This window comes from Drosophila eugracilis, unplaced genomic scaffold, assembly GCF_018153835.1.
Source record: "Drosophila eugracilis isolate 14026-0451.02 unplaced genomic scaffold, ASM1815383v1 contig_47, whole genome shotgun sequence".
NCBI lineage: Eukaryota > Metazoa > Arthropoda > Insecta > Diptera > Drosophilidae > Drosophila > Drosophila eugracilis.
In genome coordinates, this window is record NW_024573338.1 from 857,983 (window position 1) to 882,378 (window position 24,396).

Sequence of the window (24,396 nt, forward strand, 5' to 3'; positions counted from 1 at the left end):
CTACTAGAATAAACGTTGGTTAATCATAATAATAATAAGTTTTATTACGCTTAATTATAATTATTATTTGCCTTTTCACTTTACTCGTTTCGTTAAATAGAATATATAATAATAAACACAATTTCAACTAAAAGCACACTAAAGCATTGTAAATTATTGTAAATAAAAACTACAACTATGCAAAAAATATATTTATATATATATATATTTAGAAAAATATATATATAGTTTTTGAAATCAATTCGAACTGTATTTTTTTTCTCGTTTTTCCTTCATTTTAAGTTAGTAAATCATCAGTTTTAAAAATGTTTTCAAACTCTGCTCCTTAAACTTGTTCGTTTATAATCTTAAAATCCATTTTTGTGTGTTCTCTCGTGTATGTATACAATTTTACTAATTAATTTTATAGTTTTTTTTTGTTTTTTGTTTTTAATGAATTAAATTATGATATATACGTATGCATTAAAGTGTTGCCTTTACTTTTTGTGGGTTTTGCGGGGGAGTAAAATTAAAATTAAAATGACATTTAGCTGTTCTTGTTAATTGCAGTTTTTACTTTTCTCTCACACACACATTCCTCCGAGGTTTTCCCATTTTCTTTAACTCTGTCTCTGTACATTTTGTTTTTTATAGGTCTTTCGTCTTTCATTTAAAATTATATTGAAGTTCGTTACTAGGTTTGCATTTTCCATCTCTGATTTTGTACAGTTCAAAGGTTCTGTGACGACTACTAAGCACTTCTCTATTGCTGTTGGATGGGCTAGCTCTCTAATCTTGTCCAGAAACAAAATCTCCTAAGCACAAAAAGGGTCTCTTAAGCTAAGGCTTAAACTTTAGACCCTCTTTGACCCCCGAGATTCCACAGATCAATATAGATATATAGCTAACTGATAGCTAGGAAACACCAATAGCTGGACTTGATCTGAGCTTGAGAAAGGCGTTTGGTTAAAGGCGAGTTTGGTGTTGGCTTTTACTTAGCTGCTCCTGCTGCGAAAACGATTCCTCTTTTCATCAGTTCTGTGTGCCAAAATTTGAGATATTGGATTGGTTTTGGTCAAGTGGGAATTTTTTGTTTTTTAAATTGTAGAATCAAAATTTATTGCAGTATTTCCTCTTTGTTATTGGTAAGTTTTGTTTTTGTTTTAGTTTTTACTTACAAAATGTTTGTTTTGATTTTTTTTTGTTCATTTTTTGTATTTTTTTTTTCGCTTTTTTGTAGGGTTAACAACACAATTTATTTCTAGCTTTAAATTTATTTTGCATAGGTGTAATTAATTAATTTGAATAAAAATTTCTTGTAAATTATGTACTACAGAATGAAGAAAGCAAAAATTAAAAAGATAGGTTGTGTACGCATGTGTGTGTGTGTGTTTTTTTTAATATAAACAAAGAAAAACTAAATAACGCTTAAAGCAATAAAAATCTAAAGACGAACCATATATATTTATTGTATTTTTTGCATTTTTCTTTTTTTTTTTAGTTTGCCATTTGCTGAATTTTCTTTGTAACCACTATATATATATATAGATAGAATATGTTGTTTTTTTTTGTTAGCTGGTTTTTGTTTTAATCATTTTGTTTTGTCGCCTTAATGTGCATTTACCCAAAAGAAAAACTATATACGTGTATGAGCGAGTCACACGATTTTACATATCCTACCATATATAGATGTAGATATAGTTAATATTATGCAAGTATATATATATATATAATTCATCGAAAATCAGAAAATTAAAATCAATTCAATTTAATGTTAGAGTGGGGGGGTAGAGGGATGGCTGACAGGGAGGACAGGTTTGGGGGGGCAAAAAGTAAAACGAAGAAAAAAACGCCGCTTGCACTGCATTCGCCTGCTTTGATTCACTAATTAATTATAATTATATTTAGATTTCTATGTATAGGGAGTTGTTAGGCTCCAAGTTGCTTTACACTAAACGCGCTCGCTCTCCTTCTCTCTCTCTCTACAGCTATACTCTCTCTCTCTCTATCGCTCATGTCTGGCGTGGTCGTGATTTTTAAGATTTCGATTTTTAGCAAACTTTTTCTTTCTTAAGGAGCTTCTACACAACTGCGTTATTCTTGGTTTCTTTTCTTCAGGTTCTTTTTTTACATTTTTTTTTTGTGGTGAGGGCTTTGTTTTTTTACGCTTAATTTTGCATATTTTTTCTTTGCTTTTTTTCTCTTTTAATACATATACATAATTAATTAATATATACTTTGTTTTTTGTTTCTTTTCATTTAGTAGCTGATAATTAAGAATTGAGAAAGAGCTGGTTGATTGGTTTGCTTTTGTTGTGGTTGTTGTTGTGAATTTTGGGCTTGTTAAATTTGTTTCTTAAAATTTCCTCTTATTATTTGCATTTTGAATTTACTTAACATTTTCTTTCTTTTTTTTTTTTTATTATTATTATTTAATACACTCCAACAAATTACAAAAACAAATGACACACATCGTCTTACTTAAAGGTTGTTGCGTTGTATGATTATAACATGAAACAAGGGTTTGTTGTTGTTTGTTGTGTGCTTTTTTTGTCGTTGTAAATGTTGTGGCATGTGTGTGTGTGTGTGTGTATGTATGTGTTTTTAGCTAAATACAAACAATTTGCAAATTGTATTTGGAATAACAAAATATTTCAACGTTAGTGTTGGTTTTTCTTCAAAACGGTTTTTCCGGCCCAGCTCAGCAGGCGACCAGTGCTGATTGTTGTTGTTGTTCATGTTGTTGTTGCTGTTGCTGCTGCTACTGCTGCTGCTGCGATGATTGTTATTGTTGCACTTGCTACTAACGCTGTTACGCGTCTGGTTCAAGATGTACTATCAAAGGTGTTAACTGCTGAACGCTGCTTGCTGTTGCATGTTGCATGTTGTATTGTTGGCGGCTGCTGCTGCTGCTGCTACAGGTTGCTGCTGGACGTTGTTGCTAGGCGTAGCTTAACGTTGCTTTTCTTGTTGTTGAGCATCGAAATTGTTGTTCCAGTTGTTGTTGTTGTTGCTGCATTTTTTGCGGGGTATTTGGTTATCGTTTCTCTGTACTATTGTTGCTTTCGCTTTTCTTTCGCTGTTTACATTATAATTACATTACAATTACAGTTTATATCGATCTTTATAGTATTACTTTCTGTGTTTTTGTGTGTGTATAATTGGTGTATGGTGTGTGTGTGGTGTGTGTTTATGCTTTCTGCTCAGTTTTGTTGTTGATTTGTTTGTTGTTATAGCGCAGCAGCATATAATATATATATATACTCTTATTATGTGTAGTTGGTTATTATCATTCTACGGCTACTGTTACTGTTACTGGCACAATATCGAAATTCAAATCTTTTGAATCTTCTCGCCAACGACAACCGGATTGTTGCGTCGGATTTCCTGTGCACCGTGCTCTCTGTAATCGAATGTGCAGTTATGTTTATCAGAATAACGGTGCACGGCGCAGTACAGACCGCCGCAGCGACACTGGAAACCTAAATAAAATAAAAAAAAGTTGTTAGTTTTAATTTTTAACTTAACAATGAATATCTACAAACTCTACTTACCGGTCAGTCCAACCTTCTTGCGGCACTCGCCACATCGGTTCTTCTTCTTTTTGGCATCCTTATCGTCTTCCTTGTCCTTGTCATCCTCCTCGTTGGCAGAGGCGGCTGCTTGTGTGGAAGTGTTTGGACCAGTCGCCGATGTGATGGCTTCGCTGTTGACTTTGGCAGCAGCGGCGGCTTCTTCGGTGATTTTCTACAAGGAAATGGAAGAAAAACAAATCGAAATTTCAATCACATGACAAAAATACATGACAGCATCAACAGATATGCTAAGGTTAAGTTTGAGCTTTTAGAAATCTAAGGTCTATAGTCTATAACACTAACTAATTCTCTTTTTAAAGAGTTTTTCTTTATATTTATGTTTCTAATTAAAACCCAAAAGCTATACATTCTCATCCTCCTCCTCGAAGTGCATTCAAAAAGCCTTGAAGATCTTTTCTTAAGTATATTATTTCCTTTTTTATTAGACCAAACAATTTCGACTGTTTCATCAAAATGTTCAAGTGTCCGCTGTGTGGTGTCTTTCTCGCCGCTGTTCAGAGCTGCCTCATCATCTGGGCAAATGCTGTTGCCAAGAATTCCTATCGAATCGGCTGAGTGAGAATCTATTTTGTGAGGGCAAACAAGATTGCCGATGCGCTGAAGCTGATGATGATGATGATGTGTGGGGTGTGGTGAATGTTTACCCGCTTCTTGGCTCCGCCTTCTGAGGCCCCCTCTGCGGACTTTGCCCCGTCTACTGCATCGCCTCCATCAGGTGACATACTCCGGCGACGTTTCTCACACTGCATCTGATGATTTGTTTCCTGATGCGTCTGCTCCTTCTCGCTGGGACTCTCATTCTGATCGCCACCATCAGACTTTTCCATTGCCATTGCCCCGCCTACTGCATCGCCTCCATCAGGTGACATACTCCGGCGACGTTTCTCACACTGCATCTGATGATTTGTTTCCTGATGCGTCTGCTTCTTCTCGCTGGGACTCTCATTCTGATCGCCTCCATCAGACTTTTCCATTGCCTCGCCGCCCATTCTGTGCCTGCCCTACCCTACTACGCTGAATACCGGTGATTGTCGACACCGGCTTCTTGCGTCCTGCTAATCCCGCACCGTTTTCCACCAAACGTGAGCTTGATCCAGGTAGAGTCTTTGTGCTGGCACTACCAGTCTTGATGCCCGTCTTCGTCTTTGCCTTTCCTTTTCTTCTGCTCTCACCAGATCCAGATTCCTTGGCCGCCTTCTCCTCGGCAGCTGTTCTCTTGGCCCTGCGAAGAAGAGCAGTTGCTAGGGCTGATTTACCAGTTGCTGGCGAGGATTTCCCCACAACGTTCAGGCGAAGAACGCGTGGCGCCGCTGCTGCTGATTTAACGGATTCCACATCAACGATGGTTCCGTGTTTGTAAATGTCCTGGTTACTACTTGTGGCAATACCACTTGAGTTAAGAAGTTCGCTTGCCGTTTCACCACTTCCGCCCTCCCGACGAGATCGATTCCGCTTCAGCTTCTTGACCTTCTTCTTCAGCTGCAGCTCACCAATCCGGGTGGACTTCTTGGCGCTGGTCACCGATGGAAATGTGTGTACATTGGCCGAGAACTTGACACGGCGTTTGATACTGGGATCTGCAGTCTTGCCTCCTCCGACTTTCCGGCTAGCCAGCGAGCTTTTCCTGGGCAGCGACTGAAGGGCTATGTTGCTGTTGGTTCCGAAGTGCAAGACCGCTCCGACGACCGGGGCACCAGGCACCTTGGCAGCAAAGTTAGCGGCGGCAGAAGCGGTTGCGGCGGAGGCGGCGGCTGCTGCGGCTCCCGCCCTGCGGTAAGGACGAGTCGGGGGGGCTGTTGTCGCTTGTGCTGCAGCATGGCATCAAAGTGAAGGAGAGATGTGTAGGTGGGAAACGATGTTAGTGCGTCAGGACGACGCCGGTAGACCCAGTATGAGCAATCAGTACCCTTTGATGCCGCAATGTTTTGCGGGAACCCATCCCTGTCCGTCCCAGTAACCAGGCCAAGACCCACTGAACCAGCAAGCGGTGCACTTAGACTGGCTAAAGCACCGGCTGTGGCACGCCTTAGCCTGAGGGATGTCGGCCGTTTCCGCTCATCATTCAATGGACCAGTCACTGGAGTGCTTTTGGGAGCAACGCGACCCGCTTTCTTTTGTGGCGAATTAGCAAAGGGAACGACCATCTCGAAGGTTTGGAAAGACTATAATTTTGAAGTACGGGCCAAAATCACTGAGAATTTTGAGTCCGAACAAAAGGAAATATCTAACAGAAGTCGAACAGAATTGACAGATGAGTGTGACACTAAACCGAAAGGAGAGTTGTAGGGGATTCAGGGTTCCATAGGAGGTTTAGAGAGGGTTAGTTTCGGAAGACCCCCTAAACTTAAGTTTTACAATAACAATGAGCGCTTCAAGATTTATAGTTGCATTAAAATCAAAAAAAAAAACTTTATCTTTCCTAAACAATCTATGGAACCCCTTTTAAACTGTAACTCCTTTCGGCTTAGTGCCACGCACTTTCTGAATCGGAGATGCGCCAGCTCCTTGGGATGGTCTCTGGGGAACAGGGACTGTGGGCACTTTACCTTACTTACAGCTTCTACAGCGTCGTCTGTGGCAGACACATCAACGTACCACACACTTATTAACACCACTCACAAATCACACAGAGATCACACTAAACTAATTCGAAATGGGTAAACAAGCTTCTTGGATTCCCCGTATCTTTTTTTTGAACACACAACAAGTTGATTCAACAATTTCACTTAAGATTACACTGAATTTATGACCGAAAATCAAAAGAATTTATCACTGACTGAACAAAAACGCTCACTAAAATAGGCTCAAACTGACAGGCCTACTATGCTTTCTTTTGTTTTCTAATTTCGTTCATTCACATATTGAATATTGGTTGATTTTCATTTATCAGAAATCCATAATCTGCATAGTGCTAATAAAAGCTTCAGAGTGGTGCATGGAAGTATCATCATTTGAAAAGTTAATATCAATATGCTTTAAAATATATATTACCCTAAACTCTGATTATGATCTACGATTCCAGTTTTCACTTTAAAGAAAGTTGACAGAATTGTATGTAAAAATCTAAATCAAAGTTCTACCGTAAGATCCTTAATTATAAAATATTTTAGAATTCAATCAAAATTCCTTTAAAGCGATATCTAGAACCACTCTCATATCACATTAGATAGAATATTTTTCATATATCAGAAATCCATAATCTGCACTATGCCATTTCTAGCTTAAGAGTGGTGCATGGAAGTATCATCACTTGAAAAATTTTCATTAATATGCTTTCTTATAACTATGCAGTATCCTGACACCTGATTATGATTAACGATTCCTGTTTTCACTTTAAAGGAAGTTGAGTGAAATGGATGTAAAAATCTAAATCAAAGTTTATTTAAACAAGATTCCTTTAAAGTCATACGAGAAACCACTATCACCATAAAGGATAGGATATATTTCATTTCAGAAATCCATAATCTGCACTGTGCTATTTCTAGCTTAAGAGTGGTGCATGGAAGTATCATCATTTGAAAAATTATCAAAAAGTTTTATAATATCCTCAAATCTGATAATTATTTATAATTCCAGTTCTCACTTTAAAGAAAGTTGATAGAATTGGAAGTAAACTAGATCCTTATTTATAAAATGTTCATTCTAACAAGTTTCTATTAAAGTGATGCTTGGAAAGACATTCACATCATTTATTTCAAAGGATATTTTTCATTTTTCAGAAATCCATAATCTGCACTATGCTATTTCTAGCTTAAGAGTGGTGCATGGAAGTATCATCATTTGAAAAATTATCAATAAGTTTCATAATTTTATCATATATTTCAATACCTGACTATGACCTAAGGTTCCAGTTTTCACTTCGAAGAAAGTTGATAGAATTGGATGTTAAAATTGATATCAAAGTTCTGCGAACAATAAGAAATTTATTTAAAGAATTCACATTCTAACAAGATTCATTTAAAGTGATATATGGAACCACTCTCATAAGGTAAGATATTTTTCCAGTATCAGAAATCCATAATCTGCACAATGCTAATAAAAGCTTAAGAGTGGTGCATGGAAGTATCATCATTTGAAAAATTATCAAAAAGTTTTATAATATCCTCAAATTTGATAATGATTTAAAATTCCAGTTCTCACTTTAAAGAAAGTTGATAGAATTGGAAGTAAACTAGATCCTTATTTATAAAATGTTCATTCTAACAAGTTTCTTTTAAAGTGATGCTTGGAAAGACATTCACATCATTTATTTCAAAGGATATTTTTCTTTTTTCAGAAATCCATAATCTGCACTATGCTATTTCTAGCTTAAGAGTGATGCATGGAAGTATCATCATTTTTATTTTAATTTTTATTTTAATACCTGACTATGATTTAAGTTTCCAGTTTTCACTTTGAAGAAAGTTGATAGAATTGGATGTTAAAATTGATAAAGTTCTACGAACAACAAGAAATTTATTTAAAGAATTCACATTCTAACAAGATTCTTTTAAAGTGATATATGGAACCACTCTCATAAGGTATGCTATTTTTCCAATATCAGAAATCCATAATCTGCACAATGCTAATAAAAGCTTAAGAGTGGTGCATGGAAGTATCATCATTTGAAAAATTATCAAAAAGTTTTATAATATCCTCAAATTTGATAATGATTTAAAATTCCAGTTCTCACTTTAAAGAAAGTTGATAGAATTGGAAGTAAACTAGATCCTTATTTATAAAATGTTCATTCTAACAAGTTTCTTTTAAAGTGATGCTTGGAAAGACATTCACATCATTTATTTCAAAGGATATTTTTCATTTTTCAGAAATCCATAATCTGCACTATGCTATTTCTAGCTTAAGAGTGGTGCATGGAAGTATCATCATTTGAAAAATTATCATCAATCTGCTTTATCATAATTATACAAAACTCTAACCACACCTGATTATGATCTACGATTCCAGTTTTCACTTTAAAGAAAGTTGATAAAATTGGATGTGGAAATCTATATCAAAGTTCTACGAACAATAACAAGATATTAGTTTAAGAAATTTGCATTCTAACAAGATTTCTTTAAAGCGATATATGAAATCACTCTCATAAGGTATGATATTTTTCCAGTATCAGAAATCCATAATCTGCACAATGCTATTTCTAGCATCAGAGTGGTGCATGGAAGTATCATCATTTGAAAAATATCAAATATAAATCTTCTTCATTTTTCAGTTTCAACTTAATAATACTTATAAATATACATAAGTAGTTAATACATTTAAATCTATGAAAGATTACTAAACCGTATTTCGGTTTATAGCATCTAATCATGATTCCTTTAAAGTAAACCCTTAAAGCAATCCTAAATCCATCTCCGTAACTCTGCTCACCTCTTTGACATCGCTGTGTGGCTGTTGTAAACTGGTGACTGTGGGCTGTGCGGTGTTGGTGATTGCGATGGCCGGACTGTATGTGGGGCTAGGTTGTGGGCTTGGAACGGAGACAGGTGTGCTGCTCACAGGTGGCTGTTGCTTTTTTCTAAGCGAGTCCTGTGGGAAAATTCAGAAAACAAAGAATTAGTATATGATTTTATTAAGATATAACCGAAAGAACTTACCTTATAGCATACGGAGCAGAGACCATCTGTGGCTGGATTACCATAGAAGCCGCAACCGGAGCGGCACATGGGTTGCATTGGGTTAGATTCACGTTCCATGGCTGGCTAGAGCGCCTTTGTGTGTGTGTGCGGTTGGTTGGTTTATTTATTTGTTTGATTTGTTTGATTTGCCTAGCTGCTTTTACTTTCGCCCAGCGAAGTTTCGTCTGCTTCCTGCTGCGGCAGCAACTCCTTTCCTTCCTGCTCTCAGTCGTGGAAGCGTGCAATTTCAAATTGGCAACGTGCAACTACTAGCAACTTGCAACTTGCGATTCGCAACTGTTGATCCGCCGTTGTTTTTATTTTTTTTTATATATATTTTGCGGTGCTTGTTTTAACTGTTGTTTAATCAGTTCGTCCAATTATTAGGCTGCGCTTGTGTCTTACTTCGTGACTGCCGCAAATAATTCGGAGTACGAGCTGTAAAATGAAAGATAGGGTCAGAGTTAGTAAATTTATCTTGTACAAAAATTAATCAAATAATAAATAATGTTTATTTTTCAATGTTCAGAAATCCATAATCTGCACGATGCTTTGTTAAAGCTTCAGAGTGGTGCATGGAAATATCATCATAGGAAAACTGATCTGATTTTTCCTATTTGTATTTAATTTACTTTCAATTTTAAACAAATTATAAAGGCAATTAAAACGGATTATGTAGTTTGATATTGATTATCTGCAACTGTGTTGCACTAAATTGCATTGCAACACGTTCAATAAACAAGCCCACAATTACATCTACAAAATATGCTGGTGTGTGAATGCATAAAAAATGTTGAGCAACATGACAAGTAAAAACTATGTTGTTTTTTTTTTTATTTATCCGCTTGCTCTCTTCAAGGCTGTCAAGCATATCGCACACATACACATTGATATATAGAAACTATACTATATTATACATTTGCGAGAGAGGGAACAAAGTCAGGCCTAAACTCGTTTTGGCCAACAAGCTGAGAACGCAAGCCGTAGTAAGAGGTAGTAAACTAAACGAGTTTGGTTTTATGTTTAATGAATATAAAACAGTCACACCTAACGGTTTCAACTGCTGCCATATATTCCCCGAGTATCCAATTGTTTATGTCGATCGATTAAACAGAAAATACCTGGCGAGTATCGATTTATCGCGATCAGTTTACTTTCTCAAAGTCGAAAAGTCGACGTGCCGAGCTGCACATCCATCACAAACGGAGTGAGAGAGAGTTATGGGCGAAATCCGAGACATACTCGTACACTGAAGGATAAATCTTCCCAAAACAAAGTTCAGAGTCTGCTTTAGAATGATCCTTAAACTTTTTATATTATATTGTGAAATACAAGCCGAATAAATTATTATAACTGGTTTTAGATTTTAATTTGTTTGGTAGTGATTTAAAAAAAATATATATTAACATTTTAAAAACATTAAAGTACTAAAACTCCATACCAATTAAAATTTTATGTTCTTTATTTCTCCCTGTGTAAAAGCAAAACCAAAACGTAATGGTAAAAGCCATCCACCAACAACAAAAGCAAGAAGGAGAGGTGGAGATTGTACCATCAGTTACATGGCCAACAAAGAAGGAAAGAGAAAGAATAACACATAGAGAGAGGGTAAGGAAAAGGGCGAAAGAGAAGACAGCAGAATTGAGCACAAGCACAATAACATTTACTGTTATTTTCAATGCGACGTTTGGAGCTTGGGGCAAGAATCAAAATGGGCACACGAAGCTCTCAGTGCGTGAGTGTAACAACGAGTATGTGTATGTATGTGTCTGTCAGTCTGTGTGCAATAAAGAGAGCGAGATTCTGTTATACAAAATTTGACCTTAGTGGTGAGAAAGCTAGGCTTTGCTTTGCTTTGCTGTGCCATAAATTACAAACTAATAAATGGCTTAAATTACGGGGGGTTCCCTCCACACACAACAAAAAAACATTGCACAACTGTGGCCAATACAAACGAACCTTTTTTACCCAATACATGGGCAGTATTTAGAGATGTGCGCATATAACATACAAACAAAATATGGCCTAAGCAACTTTTACATTTACAACGTAGCATGGGGAGTTTTTTGTTATTTTCAAGAGAGCAACATTTGCCGTGGTGAGTTTTAGTTTGATGGAGCACGGGGAGCAAAAAGGTGACATATGTTTACATTGGCATTGCATTTACATAGGTTTTTGTACATACAATCGAATGGATATTTGTATGGGTGTGTTGTTTTTGTGTGATGGGCGCAGCCATAAATAAAATTTGTTGTTGTCTTCGTCTTTATTTCTACGCAAATTGTGCTTGTGCTTGAAAAAATTTACTTTGATTTATTGTTGCAGTGTAGAGCGCAAAGCAAACAAAGTGCAATGTTCAAGTGTATTTGTATGAATGTTGGTTTGATTTCCTGCTGTTGTCATTTAATTGCAAAGCCAAAACAGCTGTCCGTCTCGAATCCTCTCTCTTACCCACACTTACACACACATGCACTTATGTAGAAGGTGGACTAATGAAAATGTCAACAATAAAAGAAAAAATTCCCCACACAACAAATTGGCAGGCGAAACGGGGATAGATGTATGATCTCTCCTCTCTGTCTGTCTATAAATTACACAGAAAAAATATAATAAGAGTAAAAAAACAAGTAAAGCCACTTTACATTTATTTGTTTAAACAACCAACTATAACTATTAGGTATTTATTCAATTAACGTTCTTTTCAATCTATTATAATTGATAAATATTAATCTTGATAATCGAGAATCACATACAGTACTTTTTCTCAGTGCACCTGAGTATGTAGTGTGGTTACGTATGTATGGTATGTACATACGTCAACAAGCACGCGCGGCTGCTGTGCCAAAGTTTTATTTTTGTTTTTTTTTTTAACAAGAATAAAAGCTATTCATATGTATTGAGTTTATTTATTTTGTTTTGTATGCCTTCCCACTTCTTCCCCTACCCCCCACTTACCAAACCCCTCGCCCTGCCCAACCAACGACCTCTGCTATTTTTAAGCGAATTCGTTTTGTTATCTGGCGAGCGTGTGTTTTTCTGTTTTCGTGTGTTAAAGTGTTGGCCATTAAAGCAAATAGGAAATCATATGATTCTTTCGGACGAACTTTATGACGACATCACTCAAGCGCGTGACGTCATTGTTTGTTGCTCTCTTTCTCTCTCTCTCTCTCTTTCCCTTTATTTTTCACTGAAGAGAGAAAAATGCGCATTCAACTGAATTGCATAAGTAAAAAAAATAAGAAAGAATAGTATAAAAAAAAACTAAGAAAATAAATGCAAGTGCTAAGTGCAAAACAATTAGCAAGAAAGCAAAAATTGGCGCGTGGTTGCCATTGCAAAAAGGCATTATTATGCAAGTCTGGGGCGATAACAGAATAGAAACCGAGGGAGGTGAGGGGAAACGGCTTAAAATGAAATTCCTCGGTATTATGCATATTTATTAAGCAACAAACTTATCTGGTTTGGTACTGTTCAAAATGATATTGGATTCATTTTATATACAACGAATATAATCAAACTAGATTATAAATTATGGTGTCATTAATGTTTACTATTATCATATGTTTTATTTTACGTTAAGTTTCTGATTTAATTTCTCTCAGTGTATTGCCCTACTTATCATGCGACTTGAACGTGAACGAAACGAATCGATTTCGGGCTTTTCGGTTTCTGATTTCGAGGAGGGGTATCGATAGGTCGACTACCAATCACTTTCCGCCACTACTTACTGATATGAAAACTGTGATAAAAAGCGGACGGCAGTAAACAAATTACACACACCAACACACTCTCGTACAAACACACATACACAGGTTAATGTGCTGTTGACCTGCATTCAAATACTGAATTTTACAACAGGAAAGGCTCGAGAAACGGACATCATGATGATAATGATGATGGGCAGCATAAAAGGTAAAAAGAAAGAGTGGGGCGAGGAGAAACTCCAGGAACAACCACAACAAACACAACCCGCCGCGCTCTTCTGACTCACATTTGCATATTAATGAGCGCGTAAAAGCGGACCAGACAACAACGATAAAGATAAAGGAGCAATAGCAACAACAAGAACAACAGCAACAAACATATGCTGATGAAATGCAACAAAGAGACAACATCACCCATTGAATTATTAAACTTTATTAAAATGTGCGCAAAAGGAGGCACAGAAATTGAAAGAGGAAAAGAGAAGAGAAGAGACAGAGAGAGAATGAGCGAGAGAGAGAGAGCCAAGTCAAGATGGCTGCTCGGCTCAATTTAGAAGCGAATTGAGCTCTGGGGCTTAAGCTTAAGCTCAAAAGTCGCAAGAATGCGCGGAGCTTCCGGTCAGGCATCTGAACTCAAAGTCTTAACCCTCTACATTCACTCCATAAACTGAACCAGACCTCATCGCTTGGTTGTTTTTTTCACTTATTTATACTTTATTTAATATCTGGTTTATATATAATACCCGGTTTACACACCCTTGTATTAAATCTTAAAGCAACATTCTTGATAAATATTATTGTAACTAACAGTTTTATAACCTTTAATTATAAGGTTCAATATTTCCATATTTAAGTTATGCAATCTTAGATAAGAGTTAAACATCTACGTTCTATATTTAATATGCATTTTAAATGCCTTTTTTTCCATATATTAAGATTTAAGATATTTTTAAGATATTTTTGATAAGCTTTGAACTTTCCTAGCCTTTCGAAGATCTCAGATCGATTTATAAGGCGAAAAAAATCACCTTACTTTACTTCTCTATATTTTTAAAAAGGTTATATTAAGATGTTTCTATACGAAACACTTTAAAATGTTTAAAACAATCAATCAATTTTGTAGATATTCCATGGATACACAAAGATATAGCATGTCAATGGAGTTGGTTTAAAATTAGAGTTGAAGGCAAATATATTAAACAAAATATAAAACTAACGGAACCGAGAAAAGAAGATGGCAAGAAATAGGAGGCCAAGAAGAGAGCGTGAGCCGTTCCCGCCCATCATTAATCAAAATAAATTACAATCTATGAACGGAGGAAAAAAAACGATATGACGACTACATTTCAGGCTGCCAGCCAGAACTCTCGGACTTCAGACCGAAAAGGAGTGGAATGTGTTGTTATTTTTGCCATAATAAATGATCACTTCAAGATTTCACGTTTCCGGCGATTTTGTTGCGAAAATTATTAAAGACTCCGAACAAAACGCCCCTACAAAATATATGAAAAATAAATGCATCGAAAGGCTAAACCCAGACATACATAGCTGGGCAGGGCCAGCTTAGGATTAACGTAGCATAGTATATGTTCGGCAAACAAAACCACAACTGAAAAAAAAAAAAAAATAAAAAAAATACAAAAATGAAACGCTGGGAAACACCTGTTCAAAATTACACAGCTCGGGGAACAACAAAATGTTGCCACAGCCTGATGTTGTGCGATAGGTCAAAAAACTCAACATGCACATGCCTGGGAAGTGAGTACAAGTTCAAAAACTGAGGGTTGCTGGGAAGCAGAAACCTCTATTGATTTGTATGTTTAAAAGACGGGAAAAGACAAAGGTAAAAGGGGATGAGAGCCATTGGAGGGTTAAAACTGGGTAAATCCATATAATACAGTCTGACTTCTACAGCTGGAACTAACAATAGGAATCTTAAATGGCCTAGAAGATTAAAAACAGAACCTGATCACATTGTAATAGTTATAATATTATTACTAATGAGATTTGACTTAATAGCATCACTTGAATGGTCATAAGTCGGTTCTACAGTTTTTAATTTATGATTTTATTAAGTTTACCTTAAGGTAGCTTCACTGTAGACTGATCGCCTGCGTGGCAGGATACAAACAATCATCAACAGACGACAGGCTGCCCTGCGGACTTGAACTGATTTCACCTTGAACCCGGGTTCTTTTGGACCCAGACAAAGAAGAAGCAGAGAGGACCGGAGAACGAACCACAGAAGTCAACAACAATGGCGGCCATTAAGCAGGATGGAGACGAGAAAACACACAAATATACACAAGAAACGAAGCAAATGGCAGCAATAAACAGATTGTCACATTTTAAATGCAGACCAACAGCGGCGGCGGCGGCAGCGGTAATCGTAATCGAAAAGGCTGCAAGTATTTACCTATCGAGCAGCTCTTCTTCTCCTTCCGAAAAAGTCAACAATGAAAGTAAAGCGATGACAAAGTCATTAGTTTTCCGTTTGACGAATCGAAGGGCAAAAAAGTTTCGATGCATTACTCATTGATTAATTGACGTATTTCGAATTAATTTTCCAAGTGCACATTTTACGTTCAAATAACAAGTACGTGACGACTTATTTTAGTTTTCTAGGGAACAAACATGTGTTTTCAAGTAAAGGTCTACCACATCGATTTTATTACTCATTAAGAGGTTAGGTTATCGTTTTATTTTATTTTCTAAGTACAAAAAACTATGAAAGCCTCTGGATAGAAAGAATACTTTTTAGATAAGTCACTATGACTTTAACTTTTGAATATTTATATTTAACCTCTGTTAGCTGGACTAACTGACCTTGGCCAGACATCGATTTATCTTTTATTGTCGTCTGAGCTGGGGACATTGATTGAAATAATTTTCACTTCAGCCAATGTAATTAATTAACATGAGTACTTTTTGCTATATACACCAGAATTGCATTTAACCAGAACGAACCCGTTTTTCGTAATGCTGCCTGCTGCCTACTGCTGACCATATATTTAAAAAAAAAATTCATTTATAAGAATTTACGAGCGCCAATAATTCACTTGAGCCATTTTTTATGAATTATGTGCAAGTAAGTGTGCAGCGGCAGCCAAAGGCCATAAAATAAAAGAAATAAAAGGAGCAGGCGTTGGCCGGAAAGGAAGAATGGATGGAGAAAAGATAAAAGGCGTAGAAGGGGAGAGAGAGTGATAAAGGGGAGCCTGTCGTTGAAGTGTGCAAAACTCCGCTCTTCGTGCAGCGAAAGTCACCACAACTTTTGCTCTCTTTCCTGCTGCTCCTACTATTTCTTCTCACTCGTCTTCCTTCTTCGCTGCCTGCTACAGGTCAACAAAAGCAACAAATAAAGGACGGGAAAAGGAAAACAAATGGCAAGGTGTGCAGTTACAATGGCCAACTACACAGAGAAAAACAACTTAAGCGTAGATCGAAAAATATTGAGTAATAAATGTAATTCAAATCACGGCTATAATATTAAATGTTAGATTAAAAAACATATTCTTTATGTTATAAAAATAAATTTTAAATAGATCATAGATTTTTCTTTCCCTGTACCCCCTAGTAATCCCTAAATTGTTATAAAGTGGTTTTTTCAGTTGCCTTTTTACACACTTGGAAGATTAATGAAAATCGCATGGGAAAATGAAATATGAAACGCTTCAGAAGAGCGACACGTCCACATGAGTAGCCTGCTCTCTTGGCTGGAGATTGCCTTCCCTGGAATAGGGTAGAGTCACAAAAAAAAAAGGAGGAGGAGTTGATGGGTAGAGAAGGAGAGTTGACAAACCCAAGAGACCGACCCAAAGCAAAGCAACCAACCACCACGATGATGAAGATCATCATATGGGGCAACGCTGCAGGGGAGCCAGAAGAAACCGTGAAAAGAAAGACGAAAGAGGAGAAGTAGAGGTAGTACAGCAACAAATCCAGCCAAGTACTGAATATTATCCAACGTGTGAAGCGGAACTAATTGGCAAAGTGATATTGCTGCAATAAAATCAGAAGAATTACAGTGGATTATGTGGGTTGGGCTTTAAAAGTATTTATAGAAAAGGCTTTTCTTGTAGATTTTCCTGAACCTATAATATATAGAATATAAAATAATGTTCATCCTTTTGTCACACTTAAGCGGGTCAACTCAATTTAACATTAGAGTGTGGAAAATGGAAAATGTGGGCAAAAAGCAAAAACTCAGGGGTAAAACAGTGCGGCTATTGTGCAAGCAGTGAGAATAAATGACGAAACAAATAAGTAAATTAGTAAACAAAACCTGAACTCCCAGAGCGTTGTTCACTGTACCTCAACGTCGTCGCTGCCTTTATGGGCTAATCAAATCACTGAAGCAGGCAACACTGTGTGCGAACTGCTCCAGCGGTATGGAATGGAGAGGAGAAGTTCGTAGCTGCGGTGTTATGGCCGCGATTTAACAATCCGCACAACGTAGCAACAACAACAACAACAAAACCACATCGCCGAAAAGAAACCAGTTTTATAGAATTCACAAAAAGTAAGTGCACAAAGGAGCAAAACAAACAAAACAAACAGAAAAATGAAAAAGGAAGGTAAGATATATATTTTCGAGACAAAGAAGAAGTATCTCTCTTTCTCAGTCGATGTCTCTAACCTAAGATCTGGCTTTGGCTGTTGCTTTGGCTATATATGTATGTGTGTAGAAAACCGAAGGCCGTTCAAAGACTCTTTATAATATCTTCGTTGAGCTTTGAAAATCAACTCTCGAGTGAGTGTAGAGTAGACTTTGGTCATTTAAATGACTGACTGACAGACTGATAGACAGACAGACTGACGGAAAATGCGAAAACGAAAACAATGACAGATGCGGAAGCCTTGAGTTATGGGATGGATTTAAGCCAGATGAAAAAACAGTCGACCATCGTTAACTTGAACTTTAAAGTGCCTTTAAAATGGTTTTATTATAAGAATATAAAATTAAGGAAATTTAACATCCATTTAAGTTTCTATACTTAATGTTGTGCTAATCCAAAACCTCCATAAAGCATTTCTCTTTGTTTGCCTTTAGGGAAGTTCGACTGTAATACGAGAAATATACTTTTGCAACTGCCATTTTGTGCTATTGAACTTTGCCGTTGGCGCTTGAACTTTGTCAGGGAAACTGAGGGTATTATTCGCCAGCCAGACCAGATGAGATGAAGGCTGAGGCTGAGTCAGAGCCAAGATGAGATGATGACTTGATATTTGGGCGGTGGCGCGCGCTTACATTTGAACCCAGCTGCAGCAAGCTCAGCCAGCGCGAGCATCGTTGATTTTATTGATTTATGCATTACAAATTCGCTTCTTTTCTTCTCATTTTCTTCTGGTAAAAGAAGAGCCAATGAACTGAAGAGACACCAAGCCGCGAGACAAAGAACAAGTCCAGCGAACAGGGCGAGGCAGCCATCGCCATCGCCATCGTCATCGCCATCATCAGCTGCAAGGAAGCGCACAAAAGAAAAGGCTGGGCCAAAAGTTTCGCTTTTCATTTTGTCTGGCTAACGGTTTTTTTTCTTCCTTTTTTGCTTTTTGTGGGGGAGTGAGTTTAACGGTTGTCATGGTTGCCAGATGTGGTGAATATGCGCGCCACAGGCATTGAGAAAATAAAGGAAAAACCCAAGGAAAATAAAGGAAAATCCAACAACTACAACAACAAAAGCTAGCAGCAATGCCGATTTAAATTCGCTGGCGACGAAGAGCTTTTCTCCTTATTTTCTTGGTTTTTTTTTTTGCAGGCACAACAACTTTAATTTGTGGGCGGAAGGAGGGTGGGCAGGTTCACAAACTAAAGCCAATCGAGCGCCTAAATCGATTCCCACAAACAAAAAACAACAACTACAAAAACCTGTACAACAAATTGGAGAAAATTGAAAAATAAAGGAAAAACAAACTAGCGTCGAATAGATAACAATAGTGGGGAGGCGGCAAAAAGAAAGGTTAGACGACGACGTCGACGATGGGAAAATCGATGTTGGGAAGAAAGAAAATTTTTAGCTCTTGACCACAAGGTGAGCCAGTTGCTGTTGTTGTTTTTGTTGCTTTTGTTGGTGGCTTTTATATCTCTTCGCTTTGTGGCTCGATTTTTTACGTATTATATGATTTCATGTTTATTCGTTTTTGTGGTTTCCTCATAAGTATACACACAAACAGAGCCAGGAAATTAAAATTGCATTAAAGTCGAACAGTTGGTAACAATCAAGGCCCAATTTCGTTGACAAGGACCTTCTGGCTCAAGGACTTGCACTCTCACAATCATAAAAATGCGAAAAAATAAAATACAGACAATTTATTATTTGACCTAAATATACTACCTATTCTATTTTTTTTTTTCAGCTATTTCCGTTTTGTTTTCCTGCCAGACAATAAACAATCAACATATACGAATTTATTTATTTATACCCAAAAATCTCTTTCGTATTAGATAAAGAAAATTCTGGGAATAAACTGCACACATGTATAGGTTGATTGATGAAGAAAGCCAATTTATGCAGACACGAAATTAATTTACATTGAAACCTTCTATGCCCGCATTTTATCGCAGTAATTGTGTTCCCAAAAAAAAAATAAATAAATAAAAGCACCGATATATGTGCATAACTTAATACCCATTTTCAATGGGATTGTATTGAGATCGATGTCGACGTTCAGTACAGTCTATCCCCAACGCACAAACACAATAGAGTTCAAGATAATAGGAGCTTAAGTTGATTTCAAAATAATACTAGTAATAAAAAGTAGTTATCTTTATTTAGTTTAGTTATCCTTTAATTTTTATGAAGAAAAATCCTGTTTTTTACTTTTTCTTTCCATAACTTTCCTACCATTTTGACCTCAACTGTATTTCAGAATGGAGCGACAAACAACAACAAAAAAAATTGCATAACTTAAAACGAGTGAAAAAACAAGAGAGAAACCAATGACAGCCGACAAAAAGAAGATCAAGTATAGGGGATTAGAGTACTAAAAATAGCGCTCTGCTCAAAACATTTCGAAAACGGCAACAAAAGATAATGAAAAAGGCCCGAAAATGTACGATGTACGATGTACGATCCTATCCGATGTTCTCGATCGTCTGGCCATATGGTGGGTGGATGGTTGGCATCGGGTTTAATTTTTTAAGGCTTTGGGGGAGGAGAGGACGGACGGGTGTGCGGCATCCATTTACACGCGACCTATAAACAACAAGCAAATGAACGAAAAAAAAATGAGGCCGCGGCCATTCACGCGTCCGACGTCTCGTTCGCTTATCAATTTTTAGTGTTTATATAAAAGCATTTAGCCAAAGTAGAGGAAGAATACAAAGTTGGGGGGAAAATAAAAGTCAGGAGGCGGGGAGATGATAGCTTTCATATACATATACACAAGATAAATGCGTGTGTGTGGCTATTTGTTTGTTTTTGTGTATATATTAAGTCAATTTTATTTTCACCCGTCATCAAAACATTTTTTTTCGTTTTTTTTTTTGAACGTCAAAAACTTGTTTGAACGCTTTGCATTTGTGTGTGTTTTCGCTAGAAAATAAAATTTTTTTTTATATAATTTTAGATATTAGCGAGACAACGACACGTGTTGTTGTTTTGCGACTTGCCAAGAATTTAAAGCCATTTTTGCCAACAACACAATTAGTCACTCATCATGATCGGGAAAGTTCTCAAACATTCGTGACAAACAATATCGTTCCATGAATCATTAATGTTGATAAGTAAAAAGGCGATTAATCAGGAAATATCAAATAAATTGGTTATTTCTTATCAAATTTGCTAGCTTTGTAGAAAAATAAGTTTTTATTATTATATTTTCCAGAGAAAAATGAACAAATTGATTTAATTTTTGATTTCAAGTGTATAATTTAGCTTTGGCTGTCTTAATTTTAGAGAAATCCACCTTGAAAGCAGATCAGCTAAAATGTATTCAAGTGTTTCCTACTCCATATCATCGACTATTTGGCTTTGGCTTTCTGATTCACTCGAAAACATGTTTGTTTACCGAGCCAATCACAAATAATTAGCGCTTTATACGTTTCCATTTTTCGACTGTTATCTCTCTTCACAAAATTTCGACTGAAAATGGCGAAATAGTCCGCAGAAATTTCAAGAAAGTCGTCATTTAATTCAGGCACTAAAAAAGTGCTTGATAGTGGGCAATCAAAATGTGCATATGCCAGAAAACGTGCCCCTAGGTGATAACGAAAAAAATAAAAAACAAAAAAATCGGTCTTTATGTAAAGTCCAAAGCACACACAGAGTAAAAAGACGCGACACGTGTGTGGGATGCAAAAGGAAAAACAAACACAGAAGAAAAAAATAAATACAGCAAACACACAGGCAAATATGTGCTTTTTATAATTGTTACAAGGTGAGCTGGAGTTTGCAAAGAAAAACAGCAAATGACTCACCAAGAAAAATTGAAAAAAACAAATAGAAAAAAAAAAACAAAGACAAAGTCAGCTGGGCCGCCATCCTAAAATCAGGGTTGTCAATGCACCCAAAGTAAACCCCTATGCATTTTGCTGCTGATAAGAATCTGTAATCCCTAATCCATAGATAATTCGAATTCGCCATAGGCTATATATATATTTATACGGGTCTATGAGTCATACGAGAAAAATAAGTGACTGAGCAAAAATTCCAGTCACGCACTGCAGGCGAAAAAAAAAAAAGAGACAAATTAAATACAAGTTTGAGGAGTGGAGTGTGCAGATAAAGACATTTCTTCAGTCAGTGCGATAATGCGGAAAATGTTATTTAAATTTGGAGATAGCCTAAGGGTATGTATGTATAAGTACATATTTTTCGGTGCGTGTTTGTACTTGAGCTATCAGTCATTTATTTTCCACTTATCAGCAGAAACGTCCTTCGTTTCAAAGTCTACAATTTGTGGTTGATTTTGGGTCTTTGGTTTTTGGCAAAACGTAATATTTTGTTGGCAAAGAAGCCAAGAAAAAAGTTGGACAGCTGCACTGAATGAAATTGAGATTAAGGAACAAAGAATTAAGCTGTTTTTTCTTCCCTTTCTCTTCACTATCAAACTGATATTAATTAACTGCATTCTTAAATGATAATTAGCCAAGTAATTTTTTTCATTCTTTGTCCTTGATTCTATTCTATATTTTAAAGTTTTTAACTTTAAACTCCATTTTTCCTAGCTACTCCCTAATTCCTTTACTATTCTTTCCTTCTTACATTTACTTTTTAACCATTTCTTATAACTGCTATTTATTTATTTGTTCCTCTTTTTTCGTATTCCGCGCGACATGGCAACGCTAGTCGACTAAACTCACAAACACACATACACACGCACATGTGACGTAGGCATAGCCGTGTGTATTGGTGACTGTGGTGAAGAGAGAGAGAGCGTGGGGAATCGACTAGTGGTGAGTTAGCAACGTAGGCCATCGAAGAGGAAAACGAAATAATTTATAATTTTCTTTCTCGTTTAAATTCACTTACTTTTTTTCCAATTCGTTTTTCGGGCTGGAAATTACACAGGCTTGAAACAAAAACTTAGAGCTTTGTTCGGATCACAGTTGTTGGAAATTTATATGTGTGTGTGTTATATGTTGGTCTCGCAGAAATTCAATTGGTTGCTAGTAATTATTTTAAATTTATCTTTTTACAGAGAATTGCACAGGGATCGTTGAAGAAGAAGTAGGAGGAGGGCAAATAATATATCACAAAATGGTGCACGAAGCAGTTGTTTTTTTTATCTCGTTTAATGTGGCGCTTTACGGTTTTTCTGCGAAATTACAGGATTTCTTTTTTTCAAGATTTTTTCTTTCTTGGGCACAACGCACACGACGACGCTGCTGAGCTGCGTCCTGCGGTTTTTCTCAGCTGCGAGAGGAAAACTCTGCTAGTTTTCCTTGTGCTTTTCAATTTCTTTTCTTGCTTTATTTTAATCGCGGAGCGCACAAACACGACCGAGAGAGAGGAGGGGAGCGCGGTTTTATTAAGATTATTTTTTGTTATTTAGCTTAGTTAGCAAGTCGCTGAGCTGACTGACGATGACAGTTGTGGGTAATTGAAGCCAAAAACCAACGTGGATCTGATCCTCCAAACGCGAAGTGAAGTCTCCAAGCACTCGAACTGAAATGAGCGGACGTCGCAGCGCTAGCAGCTAGCGAGTGGTGAGTGAACAGCGCGCTGTAGGTGGGAATCTAGCGGCAGCAGCGTGAGAGGTGAATTTAATGTTACGGCTTTATACATATTATTACTGTATTATTAATACAGAAAATACAAAAATCGGAGCTTTAAGACATTTGAAATTTGTAATTTACTTCTATAACTAGGTCTAGACTCTAGATCAACCAAAGTTTTATTTCACTTACATATCAACTCTTATAGCATATAATTCCTATATTATTGTTTAAATATTTTTAAGTATATTATTGAATATTCTTTAAAAAATTTTAGGCAGTGCACACCTTTTTTTTAATTTTTATTCATATATTTTGTGGTAATCTTGATAACAATTAAACCGTAATCGTGACACGACCAAACCCATACTCACACACACCTCTCTAATCCAATCGAACTATGTTAACTCAGAGAGAGCGACGATTGCTGGTGTGGTGAGAAAGTGGATAAGAGGGGTGAGGATGACAGGCTAAAAAGAAATCGCCAGTCAACGGAGAGAAGCCAAGTAGGAAATAAATTAAATGTGAACTGAGCAAAGATGGTCGAAAATGCGTATTTCCAACGAAAAAACACCACGACCATGTTAACATAACAGCGCTCCGTTAACAAAACAACGAAAAAACAGTGCAAAGTGCACACACAATAAGACGGAGAAGGGGATAATGGAAAGGAGAATAGACAAAAGACCAATGCAGCGACAGAGAGAGCAATTAAAATCAAAGTCCCTGCCACAAAAATCATGACTATTTATGCTTACTTAGCATTTCAGAAAAACCTTCAAATGCGCTTTTAATAATCTTTATGGTTTTCGTATGACTTTAAATTGGGCGACGACACAATTTTGTCGACGCCATATTGTTCGCCAGCCTAAAAAGAGAGCAACAGCGTAGTTAACAGCGATAGAGAGCCAAACTGCGCTGCTGCTGCGTCATCAATGCAAACTGCGCACTTTTTAAAAAATCTTTTTAATATCAATTTCTATGCGTTCACCAAACGGGCGAACAAAAGTATTAATGTTGAAATCACCAGCGATTGCCAATTGCTTTGTCTTCCCCAATTGTAATCTTTTTAATAACAGTGCCATATTGTGAAATGGCTGTCCGCTGTTCGTGGTGAGTTTCCCCCGCAGTCTAACAGGCCTGCAATTTGGTTTTTCCATCACCCTTACCTCGAGAATATCCGTTTTGAGGTTCACTTTGGCCAAATTTAATAAATACTTGCAAAAACATTTGTTGTTTAATTTAGTGTTTGTACTTTTTGTGAAACAAGTTAATCATATGATATGTCACTTTGCGATTGTTTAGTGTTGAATAGTTCGTTCAGGAGTAAAGTATTGCCGCTT

The 24,396-nt window shown here is 36.7% G+C and overlaps 2 protein-coding genes and 10 non-coding genes across 13 annotated transcripts; all 12 read right to left on the reverse strand.

Annotated features, from left to right (window-relative positions):
• Positions 1–1,859: 1,859 nt before the first annotated feature.
• On the reverse strand, positions 1,860–23,012 carry LOC108109695 (AN1-type zinc finger protein 6). Of its 2 annotated transcripts, XM_017218325.2 has the most exons (5): positions 22,368–23,012; positions 9,170–9,628; positions 8,943–9,101; positions 3,534–3,726; positions 1,860–3,461 (listed from the first exon to the last, which is right to left on the reverse strand). In XM_017218325.2, exons 2-5 carry the CDS (start codon positions 9,266–9,268, stop codon positions 3,313–3,315), a joined length of 600 nt encoding a protein of 199 aa, XP_017073814.1. In that variant the 5' UTR covers positions 9,269–9,628; positions 22,368–23,012; the 3' UTR covers positions 1,860–3,312. The 2 variants fall into 2 exon arrangements, with proteins under 2 accessions (XP_017073814.1, XP_017073805.1); XM_017218316.2 differs by lacking the exons at positions 8,943–9,101; positions 9,170–9,628; positions 22,368–23,012 and adding an exon at positions 4,220–4,564.
• LOC108109689 lies at positions 4,536–8,927 on the reverse strand. Its single transcript, XM_041819189.1, has 3 exons — positions 6,122–8,927; positions 5,482–5,799; positions 4,536–5,383 (listed from the first exon to the last, which is right to left on the reverse strand). Exons 2-3 carry the CDS (start codon positions 5,717–5,719, stop codon positions 4,536–4,538), a joined length of 1,086 nt encoding a protein of 361 aa, XP_041675123.1. The 5' UTR covers positions 5,720–5,799; positions 6,122–8,927.
• LOC121530306 lies at positions 6,456–6,534 on the reverse strand. Its single transcript, XR_005993899.1, has one exon. It is a non-coding gene; the product is annotated as a small nucleolar RNA Me18S-Gm1358 (small nucleolar RNA).
• On the reverse strand, positions 6,755–6,833 carry LOC121530301. The gene has a single exon (XR_005993894.1). It is a non-coding gene; the product is annotated as a small nucleolar RNA Me18S-Gm1358 (small nucleolar RNA).
• LOC121530299 lies at positions 7,020–7,098 on the reverse strand. The gene has a single exon (XR_005993892.1). It is a non-coding gene; the product is annotated as a small nucleolar RNA Me18S-Gm1358 (small nucleolar RNA).
• Positions 7,285–7,363, reverse strand: LOC121530298. The gene has a single exon (XR_005993891.1). It is a non-coding gene; the product is annotated as a small nucleolar RNA Me18S-Gm1358 (small nucleolar RNA).
• LOC121530308 lies at positions 7,578–7,655 on the reverse strand. Its single transcript, XR_005993901.1, has one exon. It is a non-coding gene; the product is annotated as a small nucleolar RNA Me18S-Gm1358 (small nucleolar RNA).
• LOC121530303 lies at positions 7,842–7,920 on the reverse strand. The gene has a single exon (XR_005993896.1). It is a non-coding gene; the product is annotated as a small nucleolar RNA Me18S-Gm1358 (small nucleolar RNA).
• LOC121530307 lies at positions 8,110–8,187 on the reverse strand. The gene has a single exon (XR_005993900.1). It is a non-coding gene; the product is annotated as a small nucleolar RNA Me18S-Gm1358 (small nucleolar RNA).
• LOC121530305 lies at positions 8,374–8,452 on the reverse strand. The gene has a single exon (XR_005993898.1). It is a non-coding gene; the product is annotated as a small nucleolar RNA Me18S-Gm1358 (small nucleolar RNA).
• On the reverse strand, positions 8,677–8,754 carry LOC121530300. Its single transcript, XR_005993893.1, has one exon. It is a non-coding gene; the product is annotated as a small nucleolar RNA Me18S-Gm1358 (small nucleolar RNA).
• Positions 9,710–9,789, reverse strand: LOC121530302. The gene has a single exon (XR_005993895.1). It is a non-coding gene; the product is annotated as a small nucleolar RNA Me18S-Gm1358 (small nucleolar RNA).
• Positions 23,013–24,396: the final 1,384 nt, after the last annotated feature.